Source organism: Chelonia mydas, chromosome 8 (genome assembly GCF_015237465.2).
Source record: "Chelonia mydas isolate rCheMyd1 chromosome 8, rCheMyd1.pri.v2, whole genome shotgun sequence".
Lineage (NCBI taxonomy): Eukaryota > Metazoa > Chordata > Testudines > Cheloniidae > Chelonia > Chelonia mydas.
The window spans coordinates 5,630,033-5,651,059 of record NC_057854.1 but is presented as its reverse complement, the minus strand read 5'-3'; the positions used below and the strand labels follow the sequence as shown (position 1 = coordinate 5,651,059).

The window sequence follows — 21,027 nt, the reverse complement described above, 5'->3', positions numbered from 1 at the left end:
AACACTTAGCAAAGCTGAAGTCAGCTTTGGCATTAGCAAATAGGAAACTTGTCAAAGCAAAGATGCTAGTGGGACTGTAGACAGGCTACTAGGATCAGAGCCGCTGAACCAGGGCTGTCTAGCACACAGACACTGAGGGTGCAACTTGCATGCTGGTAGGCTGGTTGTGAGCAGCCCAAGTTGGGAGCTACAGCAGCAAAGCATAGTGAGGCACCCAGGGCTACTGGGGAAGAGGTGACAACCCCTCACTGGTCTGGATTGCACCCCCAAACCCTGTGACACCTGATCATTAGGTTTTTTTTTAAAGAAAAATAGTTGTTTTCATTGACTTTTGTCCCACTCATAGCACTACATAAAGTCATAGGCCAGTACAAAGATGAGAACTACAGACAGATGTTCTGTGCACGCACAGGGAGCTCGCATCTTCAGCACAGTCCACCAGATTGCGGTCCCCCACCAGGAAGATGCTCTGCTGGGCTGGAATCTCACTGGCGGGGTGTTTGGAGCGCCAGTGCCTGCAACGGGGAGAGATCACATTGAGGAAAGCCGTTCTGAAACGGCGGGAAAGCAGGTTGTAAATGATGGGATTCACAGCAGAGCTCAGATAGAAGAAAACACCTAAGAGAGAAAATCAAAGCATGGGAGACAGCTAATTAGTGGGTGGAATATGCTCCGAAGAGACAGTCTCTACTTCTTAATGTAACAATGAGATACACAGCTCCAATGGCTCTAGAAAACAATAAGATCAGACCAATGGAGGAAGGGGAATCTGAACAATGGAGGAAGTGTCCTGATAAACCAACGTCAATGCTGAATCTGTGTTGGCCACCTAATTTCCACTTTGGAACCACATCTAACATTTTCCCGTAGCAGGCTAAGATCATTCCTCCCTTGAAGAAACTAGTTCTTGTAATGTTCTTGCTGACAGTAATGGTAATCCTTAGTCATAAACCTCAGCTGGGGCAGAATGTAAAGTCTGTAGGTTTGATCAGATTCATGGCTTGGCTGAGAAATCCTCCAGGAGAACGTTTGTTACCATGTATACATCAGAGCTGGTTGAATAGCAACAGCATTGATTGGTGAATATTTTAATGAGTTCAAAGCACTGACTTTGGCTCACTGTGATTTGCGGTATCCTAGTTTTCATCTTTTGTGAGTACTCAAACAACCAGCAGCATCCTGGACGTTTCAGGAATTTTAGTTCCATTTTTAGATTAAACGCGATCCCCAACAGTAGCTATCAGACCCTGAGACACTTTGCAAGGAACGTCCTGCTGAAATTCAGGAACGAGCCCCACCGCTAGTGGAGGTTGATTGCCTGGTATTGTTTTGTGCTGCATGTTCTGGGAACTGATGACTGTCGGGAGGTATATTTGACAGCAGGGCTCTATTGCCTTATTTTGCACCTCCGCTGTGCTGTTGGCAGATTCAGAGCTAAGTAGATCATGCAACACCGTTATGGTTTTCAGCTGCACTCCCTGATTAGCATTTTCCACACCTTGTTTTCTAATGGGGTGTACCCACTGTGGCCTGTTGGCTAAGGTATAATTTGGGTGTGTTTGGTGAAGTACCACTAGGCACACAGGGGAGGGAAGATATGGCCCATTGACAGCACATATTTTTTAGACATCCCTTTCAGTGGGAAGATCACTAGGCAAAAACTACCTGTTAAGAGTCAAATTTTGCCCTCTGTTTCACTGGTGTAAATTCAGAGTAACTGCCTGGTCTTCAGTGGAGATACCGCTGGCTCACACCACTACTCTTTGGCCATTACGCTTTGTGAGCCCAATTGTACAACCCTTACTCACGTTTGTGTAAATAAGTGTAGCCCTAAATCTTTCTGACAAACAACACATGGGCAAACTCAAGCATTTGGGGGTATAAATGGGTCCGATTGCACTGATATTATATTGCACCAATGTATTCTGGGAGGGTTTTTTATCTCCTTGCACAGAAGCATCAGGGCTGGCCATGGCTGAAGATGGAAGATTGGATGGAGAGGGCCAGGCCCAGGGCTCTAAGGTGGCACTGAGCACTCCCTCTCTTAGGAGCTTGGCTGGCTGATTCTTGTTCATATGCTCAAGGTCTAACTGATCCCCATAGGTGGGGTTGGGAAGGAATTTTCTCCTAGGTCAGACTGGCAGTGACCTTGAGGGTTGGGCTTTTTTGCCTTCCTCTGCAGCTTGTGGGTGGTTATCATTTGCCAGGTATATCTCACTTGGTCCTTCCTGTGCTCTGCCTGTGGGTCATAACAGCCTAGTCTCCTGCGGGCTGTCATACTTTGGTCTAATATTGGTTGTTGGGTGTGGGTGGCTGGTTGTTGTTGGTGGCCTGTGCTAAACAGCAGGTCAGACTGGATGATCTGGTGGTCCCTTCTGGCCTTAAACTCTATGACTCTATGATATCTTGTAATATATGGGTCCACATTCTGCTCTGCTATACCACTGTACATCCACGCTTAATGGCGTCATTCCAATTTTACATCCGTTAACTGAGAACAAAGTATGGGCCATAATATTCGTCTCTCCTTTTTTATACTGGCTACATAAAGTGAACTAATTCAGTACCCTTAATGCAAGAAAAAAACATTTAATAGAAGCATCTGGATGCAGACTTGGTTCAAGAGAACAACCATGCATTTGTATTATTGCTACCCTTGTCCTTCCTTTCCCCTTCCCCAATTTTATTTACTTATTATCCCCATATGTTACATCATGCCTGACTTTATTATATTTGTGCATTCAAATGGGTGTTAGGTGTTTCACAGAAACAAGTCGAGATGCTATCTTTGCCTCCCACCCCCAAAAAAGCTTATCATATAAAGTATCATAATCTATTTAATGGAGACACTGGAAACAACTCTGAATAATATAATTGAGGAACGTTTGCAGAATTCTAGCTGTTTTGTTCCCGGGACTTTTGAGAGACAAAGTGGGTCAGGTAATATCTTTTATTGGATCAACTTCTGTTGGTGAAAGAGACAACCTTTTGATCGACACAGGGCTCTTCTTTAGGTCTGAAGAAAAAGAAAAAGACCTGTGTAGCTGGAAAACGTCTCTCTCTCACCAACAGAGGTAGATCGAATAAAAGATATCACCTCCCCCACCTTGTCTCTCTAATAATCGAGGAATAACATTTGAGTATCAATATACTGTGTTTCTGAATAACTTACTCACAGGTTGCCTGAAAAAAACCCTATTCACAAATATTCTTTCCCCCAGCTCTACTGATTAGCAAACCCTGATAAAGACAGTTACCTGACACCACATGGATTAGGTTGAACACATTGGCCAACGGCTCAGTCCAGTCCACGACAAAGCTGAAGAAGAGTCGATCGATGTGAAATGGGGCCCAGCATATGGCAAATACCATCACTAGAACAACTGATTTGGAGAAAGGAAAAGAGAAAGAATTACAGAAGTATATGGCCTGTTACTTTGCATTTATTGAATCGGATTCAGTAAGCAGGATGAAAAGTCCCCGGTGGCTCTGAGCATTTGTCCAGTGGGAATCTCAGCTGGTTCATAACCCTTGGTTTTCCCTCTGCTGTCTGCCGTGCTCTCTGCAAAATTAACTTCAGACTGAAAGAGAAATTTCCAATCCATTTCTCTCCGGTCTGCATTCAGCAAACATTGATTTTTTAAAATACTCTGATAAATTTCTAGTGGAGCTGATAATAGCTAGGTGGTTTTTAGCTTATATGGCACTTCATCCTCAGCAAACTTTGGAGGACCTAGCAGGATTCATGCTATTAGTGCGGCTTTTACTTGATGGCCTCTTGAGCTGTCACCCTCTCTCAGTGCAAAAGCAAAGATCATGGCTCAGGACTAATTTCCAGGGGGCACTGCTTGTAACTTGCAGGGTGGGGAGTCAGACCCAAGGGATTGTCCTCTGATTTTCAGACTGGGTTGCATCCATTCAGAGCCATGGTACGCTGACCAGCACCAAACAGGTTAAGGATTTGCCCCTTTTCCCTCTCCACCAGCTTGATTACTCAGTCACCTTAGCCTGCTGTCACAGACTAACTGATGTTGCAGATAGATAGGAAAGAAATGCCATCCGAATTCAGAATACCAGGGCCAGGTTTCAAATGCTCAGTTAAAGTTGTCTCAAAGCCTTCTGACAGGAAGATGCTATTTCCTGAAATGTGTTGCGTGGTTTAGGTTTCTTGGGTAGCTCCTGTTCCGATTGCCGGGCCTGCCCGGTAGCGGTGGATGGCTGAGTATGTTTTAAAGACAGCCCAAAGTTAGGGAGTGATGTTTGTGCTTTCAAGGCTGTTGGAGTTCAGATGCTCAAGTGGTAGGCTTGCATGGGGCTCCGCATCTCGCCATGAAACATTGAGGACCCTGATAGAAGTTGGGATAAGTGAAATCAAGAGTAAATGATGGATGTAGATTGGCAAGAGCTTTCTTTAGAAAAGTCCAGCACACGATGCCAGGGGAGGCGGTGCCTGTCCAACAGAGAGTCACCAACCTGCATCTGGAGGGTTTAGGAAAAGACTATATATAGACAACACGTATGTATTTACTTATTCTTTCAGAAGTTTGCAATTGCTGGAAGGGGGACAATAGTGAATTTTAGCACTCATCAGGACAATGAAGGATCAGTCACACACGGCTAATAGCATAGGTTAGAGCTTAATATAACACAGGGCGCGGCTGGGCAAGCTTCTTGAACACATGGCTGCTAATGCACCTTAACCATGATGGGAAAATCCCCCTACTAATCCAGGCGTGGAACCCCACATGTATATCCCAAGGAACATCAGTCCCATGGTCTATAAGCCCCCAGCTCAGCTTTTCTGGATCAGAGATATCCAATGGGGCCTAATTAGGGAAGGGGTTGTTTGTAGTTAACTTGAACTGTTCATCAAACCTATTTCGCCTGTAAATTAAACCCAGACTTCACCTTCAACTTCTCTAGGTTTCTTCTGCACCTTCCTTCTTTTCTGCACCTTCTTCCCCATGTTAAATAATACATAGGAAAAAAGGACCAATTACTTACGCAGCATCTTGGTGACTGATTTTCTGCAGGGTCTCTGAATATTCACAGCCATTTCGTCAACTGCCAAAGATTTCTCTCCTCTCAGCTGGCCAGGGGAAAAAGAGGGAAAGAAACAATGTGATTTCCTCTGAAGCACTCCGACTGGCCACACTAAGAATTCGCCATGCCAATTCTATGGTAAGCTGGTCTGGCAAAGTTAAGTAAATCTTGCTCTAGGGTGCCACCTATTCGTGGTTTAGAAAGGACATTAACTGAGTTCAACCTGCCTTTGAAGGAAGGCTTAAGTGATTTCAAAAAGAACAGGAGTGCTTGTGGCACCAAGTACTAACACGGCTGCTACTCTGAAACCTGTCATTATGCGAGTTAGTGATTTCAGGCATGCATATAGTGAAGAAGAGATGTTGTATATGCGGACAATCATTTTGTTTTACCTGACTGTCATGCTGGTCCTGGAGTGACACTCTGGAGACCGTGGAAGAGAGGACAAGGAGCAGTTTTTTGCTTTTACAAAATATTGCCAGTTTGGTTTGGGTTTTGCTAATATCAACCTTAAATCCAGGGTAGTTTGGAGCCAGGTTCCTTCTGATCTGAACCAGGAAAGCTCAGAATAAGGACATGACTTGTCCGATAAAAGGATTTAGTTTTATTCTATTACTAGAACGGGCAAATCAAGGTATTTGGCTTTGCAAAAATGTGCTGGTTTGGTTTGGTTTTTGCAAAAGGTTCAGATAAAAGGTTCTGGAGTTTTCCCACTTCTAATCTGGCAAAACAAAGTTTTAGTGAAAATTTAGGTTAAAAACAAATAGATTTTCTGGATCTCAAATAATGTACATCCAAAATATGCTTCTAAGTCAGTCTGAAAAAACAACAACCACCAAAACTCTCATTGACTGATGTAGAGTCGGATTTGGGCTATAAACCTACTAAAATTCAGCTTTGTTTTTGTCTTCCTGCAAAATATCCACTACTATTTTATTCCTGGGTCCAATGCAATCGTCTAAAATCCCTGTGATCCGAAAATACTGACTAGGGGCTTGATTGAAAGGACTCCGAGGAAAGATACTTATAGACTTCAATGGGTTTTGAATCAAACACTAACTGCTTAGGCTAATTTGCTTGGAGTTAATTTGATGAGTCGAATCCTTATATTCCATCAAGCAGAGAACACTAGTGCAGCACATGCCTAGATTCAAACACACACTAATCTATTACAACAAAAAAAGTTAATACTTTCTGTGCAGATTTCCCTGGGCCTTTAAACAACAAAAACAGGGTGATAAAGCAAACAGACAACTTGTTATCTCTCCCTACTCCAGACTAAAATGACTAATGAGATTAAAGTTAATTCCAATTAACTCTTGATAATCTAATATTTACTGGAGTGCTTTCCTGATGAGCTAGAGTTGAGATCAGGTGGTTTAATGATGAACAGGCCATTAACTGGTCAATCAGAGGGAAACTCACTTTTGATGTGATTTTATCTGGAACTAAAGCGGGTTGGCAAAATGGAATTTCCGTCTCATGGGCAATTCCAACATTTTGAAATTTGTTTCCTTTCCAAATTAGAAGAAAAACTATCAATTTCTAAATTTCTCCCAGAACAGAAAATTCAAATAATTTAAATTCAGAAATACCAGAACATTTGGTCTGATAATGCTGAATCTTTCATTTGTTTGATTTTGATAATGTCAAAATGTTTCCTTTCACTAAGATCAAATGTTTCATATTATGAACATTGAAACACTATAATATAAAATATATCATATTTATGTTACTAATATGTATAAAATATAACACTTGAAACAAAATTAAACAAAACGGTACAAAAAGAGAAAGTTTAAACAATTCCTTTCAATACTTTCCCATAGAAAATTTAATTGAAATTAACCTGTTCCCGTGAAATGTTTTGATTCTGACAAAACAGCGTCTTCTGGCAGAAAACTATTTTGTCAAAAAACTTTCAACCAGCTATAGCTGGAATCATCTGTAGAGACCATTTAATTGGGGCCCAGACCTTTTGATTTTAATTGCTGACTATTCAGCCAACTTTTTTTAGTGACAATTTTTCAGTACCTGCAGAATGGCAGTTAAGCTTTTATTACAATAGATGAATAGAGACAGAAGCCAAAAATAACGGAACGAATAAAATATTCCCGTGAGAAGAGGATATTTCATCGTTTTGTTACATTTTAGTTTTCTGTTTCATGTTTTATGATTAATTACATCTTATACATTTTTCAAGAGTGTTTTAACTGTGATAAAGGTCAGGCATGGTTTTATGTTGATCAATTATAAGGTAGGACTCACACTTGGGAAGAAAATAGATAATATTTTATGCAACTACAAGGCAACTTAGCTTTCCCATATTTCTCATTATTTTCTTTGCCATTTTTACTCATAATCAAAGTTGTTTGAGGAATAAACTTGGTTGATACGTAACATATGTAAACATTAACAAATGTTTGCTTAGATTGATTAAAAGCTTTGGCTTCCCTTCAGTGATTTTTCACTCTCAACAGCTATTCATTATAAGAATGCTCGAAAGCCATAGAGAATGTATTGCTATGACAGAGTAATAAACCATAGAAATGTGTGTGTGTGGGGGGGTGTTTTCTTCTCTGCAGTGGCTTTGATAGCAGCGTGATGGCTGATCTTCAGACTCTCCAGTAAACACTGCGTTGTGGTGGCAGGATCAAAGCGAAGGCCAAACGGGGCCATCAAGGGGGAGAAAATGCAGTGATGGGTGCCTCAGGAATGGCTAGCTAGCTAGAGTAGGGGCTTTTGCATTCATTCTTGTCATCTTCATGTCAATGCTAACATTCAATGCAATGAACCATGTGTGAGATTAGCTCAGCTGTCTGAAAATGGATTCCACATATGTGCTCTGAGAAAATAAAAGAGGTGTGGAGCAAGAAGCCGGAAATGGGGAGTTCGTCATATATTTCTGTATTGGAGTATGTTCTACGAGGCAGCAAAGGTTATAGGGTGAAATTCTGCCCTCTGTTACAAGCCCACTGGAACCATTCTTCTGTAGGTCACTGGCTCAGGTCTGACCCAAGTTAGTAGTAACCAAAAGTTGTTGTCATCTGATGAGAAGCTTGATAGCCTTGCCTGCCTGTCTATGCAATAATAAAACACTCCTTCAACATGGCGTCTAGGAGCACCAGTCTGATGTGAATTGGGTGCGCGGAGTTTGGATTTCCGGTGGACAGATGTCACAACAGCGATTGGCAGTGTTGTAGCTGTGTTGGTCTCAGGACATTAGAGAGCTGGGGAAGGAAGAAGAGCTCTGTGGAGCTTGAAAGCATGTACCTTCCACCAACAGAGGCTGGTCCAATAAAAGCTATTACCTCACCCACCTTGTTTCTCACAACAGCAATTGGTGGTATCAACAAAAGGGCCAGGGAATGGATAGACATGGAAACAGACCTATCCTCTCCCTCTAGTGATGGTTTCCTCAGGACAAGATTAGTAACAGTAATTCTCCACATTTTTTGTTCTATGGGTGACTTTATAAAAACGGAGATCTTCATGGGCCACTACACAGCCCACTGTCTGATTCTCTTGAGGGTTTATAGCTACCATGATGGGGAGAGACAGGGTCCAGATGAGGGCTCCTCAGTCAACCTTCTCTAGGGGCTAGGGGTGGCAGAGGACTGGCATCCATGGGAACAGGGGAATGCCTCCTAGGCCCAATGTGTCTCTTCAGTCATGGGATATTCTCAGACAGGGACACTGTCTTGTGATGTGAGAGTTATTCTGTCACCCTGATTGCTCTGCTAATAGATGGTGGGATTTCCCCCCCCACCCCACAATAAGCTATTCAAACCCCCCAGCCATGATTTGCTCAGCTTAGAGAGCTGGTTGAATGATTTATATTCACCAAATTATTTAGGCAATGAAACCTGCAAAACTGTTTTGCAAACAATATGCATCAGATAACTGAAGCATCAGATAACTGACTAGATTGGAACAGGACAGTTCCATGGCCATCAGCCCTGGAGCATCTGTGCTGTGAGGAGGAGCGACTCTAGTTTCGGGTGCCAGAGGCGGCCGTGATCCTGCATGATCAGGTCCAGGACAAGCGGTAAGGTGACCGGACTCGGCATGGCACTGATCTCCTGACATCATTTCCCAGCATGCTGTTTAAAGGACATGGGCATCAGGGACTGAATCCTGGAATGTGTTCCCACAGAGAGGCTTGGTGATCACATCGGCGTTATGTCGTTACCTCAGAATGGGTTGATCCCCTCAGGTATATCAATGGTGTTGTACGTAAAGTTACTTATATAGCCACTGTCATTACAGCATCTGAGAAGGGCGGGGTGGGAAACAGCTTTCCCGTCCCATGAGAATTTTTGAGGTTTTGAACCTATTTTCCATGACATCAATCATCGGACGACAATGACTTTCAGCAACTACTGACCTGCACAGAATTTGAACAGGCAAAGCAGAAGCAAAAGATTTGATATGCCCTTACCAATCACCAGAGCCGTCCAGAACACACACAACTGTCTTTGTGTGTGTATTTATCTCCAGTGAATGTTGCCATCAATGTATAAGCAGAAATCCCCCTTGATTTCAATGGAGATTTCCAATTAAAAATAAATGGCTCAATACAGGCCCAATACTTTTAGCAACACCACAGAATTGGAAGGTACAGCACGCTGGAGCCGCTGTTGGTGTCCCATTAGTCTGAAAGGCAGGGACCTCGAGTGAATGCCTTGTACAGCAGAGATTTTTCTTTTCAAGTGGCTCCAGTCTGTATTTGTCAGTTCCCTACCGATGCTCCCATCCTACCTCCTGCTTTGACAGTCTCGCCTCCTCATCCTTCCAGCTACCAGTTGCACTCAAAAGCCATCTGGCTAGAGCAACCTGGACAGGTTCCCTACTGAGCCAGTGTGCCATTCAGCAAGGGATCAATCCTGCAAGTGGCTGTGTTGAGGGCACACTGCATTGTGAAGGAGATACTCAGCACCTTGCAAGACTGGACCCTAAGTGACGGCTGCATTTTCTTTCCCCACAAGGGATAGAGCTCTCTGTAGCATGCACGTTAGCAACCCAGACTGGAAATCAAAACCAGGCAGTAGAGGTAACCAGTCTGACGGGGCAGGAGGAGTTCTATGGGACAGGCGTTTCACAGTGAAGAAGAGAGGTACTTTTTACTTTAAATACAGTTGTCCACTTTGCAGGACACTTGCCAATTTTCAACGCTGCTGTGGATTTACTGAGCTGCTTCTTCATGGGTCATTCTTTCTTCCTGCAATGCAATATTGCAGGGTATTCCTTACCACTGAGGGTTTGGGCAGGGCAGAGGGAACCAACTGAACTCCCCAGTTCTCCCTCTTTCAGAGCACTGGCTGGGAATCTCCGAACTGAAAGGAAACTTCCCCCTCACAATTGCCGGAGCTATGCTCCAGGGTCAATGCTGAAATTTTTCACTCCAGCATTACCGAAAGCACACGATGCTCAGAAGGGGGCTGGCACTCGGATTTATTAACTGATTTCATGCTCACCACTGACTAGATGTAAATTGTTGATGCCTGAAAATGATCTGACTGGACCGTTTTGTCAGTCCCCTTCATTTAAAAATGAAACATTCTGTCCTGACATAACTGGCGTTGAAGCCAATTGCTCTGCGCCAGGGATAGATGTGGCTTAAAATGGAGCGGTGTATTATGAGCCTAAAGCAGAGGAAATAGGCATAATTGAATGGACACCCAGCCCTTACGATGTAGAGACTGAACAGAATAGAGCATTGGGAGCATCCATAAATCTGTGCGTGTGAGCTGTGCTTTGAATGATGACTTGGAATGTCTGGGGCAATGGCGAGTAGCCGCAGTTCTTTATGTGAACCAAAGGCTTTTCATTCCTCGTTTTAAGATTTTCAGCTATTACACTACCCAGAAAACAGGAAATAGTGTGCAGCGTGCCCTGAAGTGCAGCTAAAGATACTGAGTGAAACTGTGCAAAGACCCCACAATAGGCGCTAAATTGCAGTTTTGCAGAAGTTTAACCCATTCGCCCCTTCAAAGACCTGCTGTTTGCTATAACTTTTAGGCTATTTCTCGTCATAGATTGTCATTGACGCTGCAAGCAAGTCTTTTCTCCCCCCTTTAAGTGACACTAAACAGTCGATAGCTGAGGGTATGTATTAACGGGGCAACAATCATTCGACTGCTGATTCTTGTTCTTAGTACGATTAGTGTCGTGGTCCGTACGTCCATGTGCCTCCCCAGGTTTTCTGTGCAAGTCAGCAAAGCTAGTTTTTCCTGCCTTACAGCCAAAGTTACATTCAGGTTTACTAGTTATATTAAAAAAAAAAAGCAGAAAAAAAGAATACAGCCACCCAGTATTAATAGCAGTGTATTTCATAGCTGTGCGGTGGATAAAGGGGCATTAGTACAGTAAGGTATAGGTTGTTCCCTCCTGCCCAATCTTCACACAATGATGTTCATTCACAAGCAATTCTAGTGTCTGGAGGGGGTATAGATGTGAAATACTAGCATAATGTGCGTCTCCCTAGAAATCCACTCCCTGAAAAGAAATCATTTTCTGAATGTGCTGTCTGCAGTAGCAGAGCAGCATATCGATTTGTGGCCGTTTGCATGTGAATTTTTAATTAAAGACTATCGGCTGTAATCCTTTTCTTTCCACACTTACTGCCTGCCTGTGTCGGAGAGCAACGCTGCAGTGGAAATTCTAAAGCCACAAGAGGGGGAGAGGCAAATAATGCATGAGATCCAGTCACTACAGTCACCCTCCTTTTTATTCTTTTTACGGTTTCCTTTCAGTCTGGATCTTGCGTTTGTTGAAAGATGTAGAAATGGGCAGAGGGGTTGGAAATGGAGGAGGAAGAGAATGAAGACAGATTAGGGTAAACTGCAACTGAGACCTAAAACAACAACACTTAAAATATACTGGGCCAAATTTATCCCCTGGGTAGCTGTTTTAACTCTACAGTGGTGTTACACGAGGGATGAATTTGGCACACTGTTTCCTGGGGCTACCACTTGAAATGGTTTCCCTTGTCGAGTGATGGAAAGACACAAGGAAGGAACACAGTTGAATTTGGACTTACTTTCAGCCCCATCAGGTAGTACAGCACACTAATGACAGCCATGGGCAACACATAAAAGAGGAAGGAAGTGACCTGGATGATACAGTTGTAGATCCACATGGGCCTGACCACGGTGCAGGTAGCTGAGCCAGGGACCAGCGTGCCATTGGGGAAGTACTGCAGCATGATGCCATGGGTGCTGGTATTGGGCAGAGAGAAGAGGACCGAGAGGATCCAGAGCACGATGATAATCCTCAGAGCACGCTTCCTGGTGCTGTCCAGCTTGGCTCGGAAAGGATGGAGGATGGCTATGTATCTCTCTACGCTGAGCGTGGTCATGCTCAGGATAGAGGCAAAGCATACAGTCTCAAAGAGGGCTGTCTTGAAATAGCACCCCACAGGGCCGAACAGGAAGGGGTAGTTGCTCCACATTTCGTAGACCTCCAGGGGCATCCCAAAGAGCAGCACCAGCAGGTCTGAAATGGCCAGGCTGAAGAGATAGTAGTTGGAAGGAGTTTTCATGTTCCTGTGCTTAAGGATCACCAGGCAAACTAAAAGGTTGCCCATCACCCCAACCACAAAAATCAAGGCATACACCAAAGTCATGGGCAAGAACAGAGGGCTCCGCTTGGGTCCACATAAAAAGGCTAGATAGTCCTCGGTGCTATTTAAGTAGCTCCTGAAAACTTCCTCCTTTGCAGAGAGGTGATCAAACCATGAGACATTAGTGATCCAGTCCATTGTTGGTTCTGCTGGGAAGTGTCTCTACTCAGATCCAGCCTTACTCGGGCTAGCTAAGGCTTGCCTCTTGCAATTTGCTCACTGCTAAAAACAGAAAAAGGAAGAGAGAGAGACACACACAGATGTCCTGCCAGACCTGACAGCACAAAGACACAGAGAGATACATAAGTGAATGTGTACGGCTGGACTCCGTTGAGGTTTTGCTGTTCTAACAGCTATGAGGCGTCCTTAGACAGAAAGCCCCTCCTTTCACACATAGTCATTGGCCAACTATATGCATCAGATTATATGATAATAAAGGAGGTCCTGGCTACTCATATCAGCTGCCCCGGCTGATGCATTTGCTGAATTAGAAATGTGGAGTGAACAGAACTGTGAATCCGAAATACTGGCTGCGAGACCAGCTGCAAGATGCTTGTTCTTGTCACAGTATGAGAGACCAGGCATTGCAAGCTCAGTCTAAAAGCTTTTACAAAGTTATGCTAAAGCTACCTCCAGCTGGAAGCTACAGAGAAAAGTTGTTGTTTTTTTCCAGGGACAGATTTCTAAGTCACTATTGATTTTAATAATCTGCTTTTTATGGCAATGAGCAATAGCAAATAGACTGATTTTCTCTCGACAGAGATCTGCTCTTGTAGTTCAACAAATAGAATTAGTCAGCCTAGCTTTTTCAGGCTTGCTTTTTTGTTAAGTTATGAAATTGTTTTGCTTGGTACCAGCAAAGGATTGTACTCGTCCTTGTTATTAATGTTAGGTATTTTGGGGCACTAGCATTTTGAGAGACAACATTTTGTTTCTAGGGGCCTAGTTTGGATGCTGATCCTGTCTTGTCAGAAGCAATTTGGCCTGTTTCTTTTTTGAGGAGATTTTTGGTACTTGCTGGTCTGACTTCTGTTGGATGGCTCTAACCAGTTCACACTTTATCCCTGTCAATTCATACCACCTCTTGATTTCTCCACGGTAACAAGCCTCCTGCAGATGTGTTTACATGTGCCACAGAATACACCTTCCTGAGTGCATGACAGTATGACATGAGATCGATTGTCTCTTAATTAATGTTCAATTCCGTACTGAATTAGCATAACACAGGCATTGCTTCAAAACAAACAAACAAACGAACAATAAACATAGCAGTTACAATTATCCTTCTGTAATGCAGTAAGTTTAATTGGTTTGGAACCCCGGAGTAGAAAAAAGCTATGTGGAAACTGATAAGTTGTTGTGATCCAATATGTGACCTGGCTTCTGATAAAGAATGTTATCAGATCCTTATGAGCAGATGAAGAATGTTTTCTGGATTGTACATTTAAAAAACACCGAAAGCTGCCATTTGGATGTGACCCACCAAAAAAGAATATGGGTGAAATTCACAATTCAATGAAGAATTTGCAGCGTGACACTCTCAAGGACTTGATGATCAAGGAGTAAGATCAGATGGTTTTTGTTTTAGTTTTTGGGTGAATGATCGTGCTTATAAAAGTGGGACACTGACGACTGGTTAAAGACTGACCAGCAGTATGAAGTAGAAAGGTTTGTGCAAGCCTCTTCACACAACCCTAACCAATGCACTCCAGTCCAGACCAGCTAGTCTGGTCTTTCGCCTTTGTTGAGCCAACACTGCCAATCTTTCTATGTTATAGTTTGTGCTGTGATTTTGTAGCATGGCTATCCAGTAGGCTGATGAAACTTGTTTGATTAAGGCCAGATCTCAATAAAGGTTCAGAGGTGATCCAGTACATTTGGTCACTGGGCCTCCTAACAGTGCAATGTGACTTTTAAACTATACATACTCTTAAAATATAAGACATGCACAATACATTATTTGCGAAAGCACATTAACAAATGGCCAACATCCCTCATTGCTATTCAGTTCTTGTCTGCCATTAAAGATAATCTTTCATTGCTTACCCATTTTAGAACTGAATTTGGTAATCTGCTAAAATCTAGAAAAATGCAAGAAGTGACGATCAAGTAGCTACACGAGTGTATAGCAACCTGGTCAAGCTATAACATGGTTACAGTAAAACCAAAAATCTTAAAAATAAAATGAAATCTTAGTCAACAAATGTGCTAGCTTAAAAGGCAGAAATCTCCAGAAATTAAGGCAGTTTCATACAGTAAATTGTTTAAGGATTCACTTTATCCTCTACTTAGTGTTACTTCACCGGACTGTACATTTTCTTATAGGAATACACAGAAATAGACAAAGTAAAGTAAAGTAAAATCCTAGAGAGGTAAACAGAAAGGAGCATAAACGCTGCCAAATTAAATGTAAAAACGTAATAAGAAAAGCCAAAAAGGAGTTTGAAGAACAGCTAGCCAAAAACTCAAAAGGTAATAACAAAATGTTTTTTAAGCACATCAGAAGCAGGAAACCTGCTAAACAACCAGTGGGGCCCCTGGACAATCGAGATACAAAAGGAGCACTTAAAGACGATAAAGTCATCACGGAGAAACTAAATGAATTCTTTAATTCAGTCTTCACGGTTGAGGATGTTAGGGAGATTCCCAAACCTGAGCCGTCTTCTGTAGGTGTCAAATCTGAGGAATTGTAGCAGATTGAAGTGTCACTAGAGGAGGTTTTGGAATTAACTGAGAAACTTAACAGTAACAAGTCACCGGGACCAGATGGCATTCACCCAAGAGTTCTGAAAGAACTCAAATGTGAAATTGCGGAATTATTAACTATGGTTTGTAACTGTCCTTTAAATCAGGTACAGTACCCAATGACTGGAAGACAGCTAATGTAACGCCAAAATTTAAGAAGGGCTCTAGAGGTGATCCTGGCAATTAAAGACCGGTAAGTCTAACATCAGTACCGGGCAAGTTAGTTGAAACAATAGTCAAGAATAAAATTGTCAGACACATAGAAGAACATAAATTGTTGCACAAAAGTCAACATGGTTTCTGTAAAGGGAGATTTTGTCTTACCAATCTAGTAGAGTTCTTTGAGGCGGTCAACAAACATGTGGACAAGGGGGATCCAGTGGACATAGTGTACTTAGATTTCCAGAAAGCCTTTGACAAGGTCCCTCACCAAAGGCTCTTACGTAAATTAAGTTGTCATGGGATAAGAGGGAAGATCCTTTCGTGGATTGAGAACTAGTTAAAAGACAGGAATACATGGTAAATTTTCAGGAACGGAGAGGGGTAACTAGTGGTGTTCCCCAAGGGTCAGTCTTAGGACCAATCCTATTCAACCTATTCATAAATAATTTAGCTACAACTAATCAGGAGAAATATCTTGGAGTCATCATGGATAGTTCTCTGAAGATGTCCATGCAGCGTGCAGCGGCAGTCAAAAAAGCAAATGGGATGTTAGGAATCATTAAAAAAGGGATAGAGAATAAGACAGATAATATCTTATTGCCCTTATATAAATCCATGGTACGCCCACATCTTGAATACTGCATACAGATGTGGTCCCCTCATCTCAAAAAAGATATACTGGCATTAGAAAAGGGCAACTAAAATGATTAGGGGTTTGGAACGGGTCCCATATGAGGAGAGATTAAAGAGGCTAGGACTTTTCAGCTTGGAAAGAGGAGACTAAGGGGGATATGATAGAGGTCTATACAATCATGAGTGGGGTGGAGAAAGTGAATAAGGAAAAGTTATTTACTTGTTCCCATAAGATAAGAACTAGGGGCCACTAAATGAAATTAATGGGTAGCAGGTTTAAAACAAATAAAAGGAAGTTCTTCTTCACTCAGCGCACGGTCAACCTGTGGAACTCCTTGCCTGAGGAGGTTGGGAAGGCTAGGACTATAACAGGATTTAAAAGAGAACTAGATAAATTCATGGAGGTTAAGTACATTAATGGCTTTTAGCCAGGATGGGTAAGGAATGGTGTCCCTAGCCTCTGTTTGTCAGAGGGTGGAGATGGATGGCAGGAGAGAGATCACTAGATCATTACCTGTTAGGTTCACTCCCTCTGGCATAGGCCACTGTTGGTAGACAGGATACTGGGCTGGATGGACCTTTGGTCTGACCCAGTATGGCCATTCTTATGTTCTTAAATTTACCCATGGTTTGGGAGGCCAGGGAAAAGCCCCCTGCACCAGTTAAGCACTGCACTGGGGTGGTGTGTGTCACTGGGGTGGGCTGCATGGTACAAAGACCCTTTGTAGGACAGAGTTGCCTGTGGACCCTCTGTGCTTCAGAATTAGAATTTTTTTACATCTTCCCCCCTCCACGATCCCCTATACGCTGGGGAAAAATGCAGCAATGGAGGGGTGGGACTCCATCTGCCCCATCCTTAGCACACTGTCTCCCTACACATCTGTGCCCCCTATCCCAAAGGGCAGGAAATCAGGTGGCATAAAGCTGGCTATGCTGTATAATACACACAATGTAAGGATTCCTCCATGCTCAGTAACCCTCAGCAGCCTCTTTAGGCTGGTTTAAAGTCCCTTTTGTGCTGTTCTAGCTGCACAAAGAGACCTCAGTATCGCACCCAAACAGTAGACACAGACTGAAGATGAAAAAAAAAAATCTTTACCACTTAGGACCATAGTAACTGCAGGGCAACTATGAGCCATCTCATCCAGTGTCCTGATAGCGGCCAGCACTGGATGTTTCTAAGGAAGATGCAAGAAACCCTGCAGTCGGCTGTTATGAAATAACAGGCTCACAAGGAGAGCTTTTTCCTAACCCCCATTAGTGAGTGGTTGGCTTATATCCTGAATGTGGAGGGTTTAGATCCCTCTTCTTAGCGGTCATGCCTTTTGATTAACCTTTCACTCGTCTCTCATTTCTCTCCACCTCTTCTTCCTTTTTTAAACAGGCCCCACCAGCCCCATCTGCTACTGCAGCATTAATATGAAATAAGATGATGATGGTTATCATGCTAACTGGTGCAAACATGATCCTGGAAATTTTTGAGACATCCCCTTTGACTGAGACTCGGGATTATTGCTACCTGCTTCAAAAGAATCCACTGAAGTGTCTTTCAGTTTCTTTAAAGTAATTGAAAAGGAAACTCAAGTTCCACTCAGCTTGCACTCACTGTTATGAAAAGGAAAAAGAGGAATCATAGCAATGTAGGGCTGGTTGGGCATCTTGAGAAGTCATCAAACCCAGCCCCCTGCTCTGAGGCAGGACCAGGTAAACCTAGACCATCCCTGAGAGGAGTTTGTCCAACTCAGTTCTTAAAAACCTCCAATAATGGGGATGCCACCATCCCCCTTGGAAGCCTGTCCCAGAGCTTAATGCCCCTTATTGTTAGAAAGTTTTGCCTAATATCTAACCTAAATTTCCCTTGCTGAAGATTAAGCCCTTAACTTCTTGTCCTACCTTCAGTGGACATGGAGAACAATTGATCCTCATCTTCTTTCTAACAGCCCTTAGCATATTAGAAACCTGTTTTCAGGTCAAGACTCAAGACTAGCCAGGCCCAGTTTTTAACCTTTCCTCAGAGGTCAGGTTTTCTAAACACTTTATAATTTTTGTTGCTTTTCTCTGAACTCTCTGCGGGTTTGTCCACGTTTCCAAAACTTCCCAGAACTGGACACAGTCCTCCAGCTGAGGTCTCACCAGTACCAAGTAAAGTGGGACAATGACCTCCCATGCCTTACATACGACATACCCAGGATATTCACAAAAAGCCAGCCAGGCAGCTATCCTGGTAATTATACCTTTGAGGGAAAAGCTACTGTCCTGTAAAAACAACAAAGTTACTTGAAGATGTCGTGTGCCAACCTTATCCAATCTCCTTGCATCTGACTTTCTTTCTGCGTGCTCCCTTTTTTGTGCCTATTTCCAGTCATCCACTGCTTAATCTTTTCTGCTTGCACTTGGCTCAGATTCTGACAGGTGTATTAAATGTATCTTGAAGGGTGATACCACAGGGCAGAAAGCAACAAGAACTGCCTCTCCAACATTAAATAATAAAGAAAGCAAAGTTCTCCTTCCTTGGTTACTCATGTCATCGTTTTACAAAACAGTGCCATGTTTTGATTAACTCGTGCCATCAGGAGTGGACATTGAAGGCAAAAAAGAGGAAAATGCACTTAATTTCTCTTCTAAAAGCTTTCCCCAGAGTGGTGTCTACAATTACAAATGTATAGTGCTCTTAAATTCAATCTGTTCTATTTCCTTGGACTCCTATCTGGTAATTTATTTAAGAGGTGGATGTTTTACAAAACAGTCTTAACATTTTATTTTTGCCATGTGTAGAAGTTTGCAGACTTCTAGCAAGTTTTAAATTGGGACTTTTTTTTTTTTAGCTTTCTTTTGCTCTGGTTTTCTGCGGTTGAAGAAGGGGAGATGAGAACAGTGACCCAATGTTCATAAAGCTGTAACTTTAAGAAATGATTGAAACTCCAACCCCCCTCTCTCCCCCCCGCCCCCCACATGCACTCACACACACAGTGCCGTGTCTAAACTGAAGTTTGGGTGAAATTCTTCCAGTAACCTACGCCACTGCTAGCAAAGGTAGAAAAACTATGTAGACTAATCACTGGCATTGATGCCAACTTGTTGTCTAGACTTACCATGAGCATGGTTACAAACACCTGCACCCACTCTACATGAGCCTTTCTACCATATCTGCCATCTGTGGAACTGCACCGGCACTAGACCAACTGGGATTGATGTTCAGACAAACGTTGGGGTTGACCCAGCCAGGGACACACCATGTACCTCTGGAGAGCATGGCAGAGCACCAAGACTGAACATACCTCCAGGCTGCATGCGCACATCCATCCCTGTCTAAGCAATTTATACCATGCACAGTACCATAACATCTGATTGCTTATTCTCAGAAGAAGGAAAAGCCCTGGCATCTCTTACATCGCTTTGCAGTGATTGTAAGCAGCTGTTGCCTTGCTAACGATAAGCCCTGTAAATAACAGCAGGGGAAATTACACCCCCCTTTTAGCAAATACCCTTTGTCTTGCTGCCGTCCAACCTTTCCTCATTAAAATACAAAAAAAACAGTAGAGAGCAGGGCGGCCGTGGGCACATCTGGTAGAGAAAGATCACATACAAAACACTGCTGCAATGGTCAACTCCATCAAAACGAAATTACTGTGATTTGCAAGTGGAAAAATCACACAGCAGGAAATGTATTGAAATAGTATGTACGACAAGGAGTGATTCAGAACCCCAGAGCCAGGCACCACAGTGCAAACCCCCATAGAGCCAAACCATTATCAGTGATGCAAACTGAATCTGATTACGCAGAGCAATCACTGCTATCTCCATTTTATTGCAGCCTTGGTGCTTGACTCCAATTTCCTCTCTTACATGCAAAATACGTGCCTCTCTTGAGACGTCACTTTATTTGGATCATCTGGCCTCCAGGAGTCTAACTAGGTTTATATTCGTTCTTCCTGCCAGCATTCTTCACCATCACCCTGCAGCAAGGACTGTCTTGGGCTCAGGTCACTCATATGAACAAACATACTTCCCCATGGGAGAAAAAACACATCACACAATTCACTAGTGCATGAATACTGATGAGTCTGATTTCACTGGGTGACCCCTGGTTCTTATGCTATGTGAAGGGATAAATAACCCCTCCCTATTCACTTTCTCCATCCTAGTCATGATTTCATAGACCTCTACCATATCCCCCATAGTCGTCTCTTTTCTAAGCTGAAGAGTCCCATTTTTTTAATCTCTCCTCATATGGAAGCTGTTATATTCTCCTCATAGACTTTAAGGGCCGAAGGGACCACCGTGATCATCTAGACTGACCTACTGCACATCGCAGGCCACAGAACCTCACCCACCCACTCCTGTCATAGACCCCAACCTCTGGCTGAGTTACTGACATCCTCAAATCATGATTTAAAGACTTCAAGTTACTGAGAATCCATCATTTCCTCTAGTTCAAACCAGCAAGTGTCCCATGTCCCACACTACAGAGGAAGGCAAAAGCCCCCGGGGTCTCTGCCAATCTTATCTGGCAGAAAATGCCTTCCCAACCCCAGCTATGGCAATCAGTTAGACCCTGAGCATGTCATCAAGACCTATGAGCCAGACATCTGGAAAGAATTTTCTGTAGTAACTCAGAGCCCTCCCCATCTAGTGTCCTATCTCTGGCTTGGAGATATTTGCTAACAGCAGTTGTGGATGGGCCACATGCCATTGTAGACAATCTCATCATACCATCCCCTCCATAAAGTTACCACACTCAGACTTGAAATCAGTTAGGTTTTTTGTCCCCACTGCTCCCCTCAGGAGGCTGCTCCAGAACTTCACTCCTCTGATGGTTA

At 43.1% G+C, this 21,027-nt stretch overlaps 1 protein-coding gene across 1 annotated transcript; it reads right to left on the bottom strand.

The window, feature by feature from the left end:
* Positions 1-358: 358 nt before the first annotated feature.
* On the bottom strand, positions 359-12,805 carry NMUR2 (neuromedin U receptor 2). Its single transcript, XM_007071517.2, has 4 exons — positions 12,086-12,805; positions 5,005-5,089; positions 3,258-3,383; positions 359-618 (listed from the first exon to the last, which is right to left on the bottom strand). Exons 1-4 carry the CDS (start codon positions 12,803-12,805, stop codon positions 359-361), a joined length of 1,191 nt encoding a protein of 396 aa, XP_007071579.1.
* Between the last annotated feature and the right edge of the window lie 8,222 nt (positions 12,806-21,027).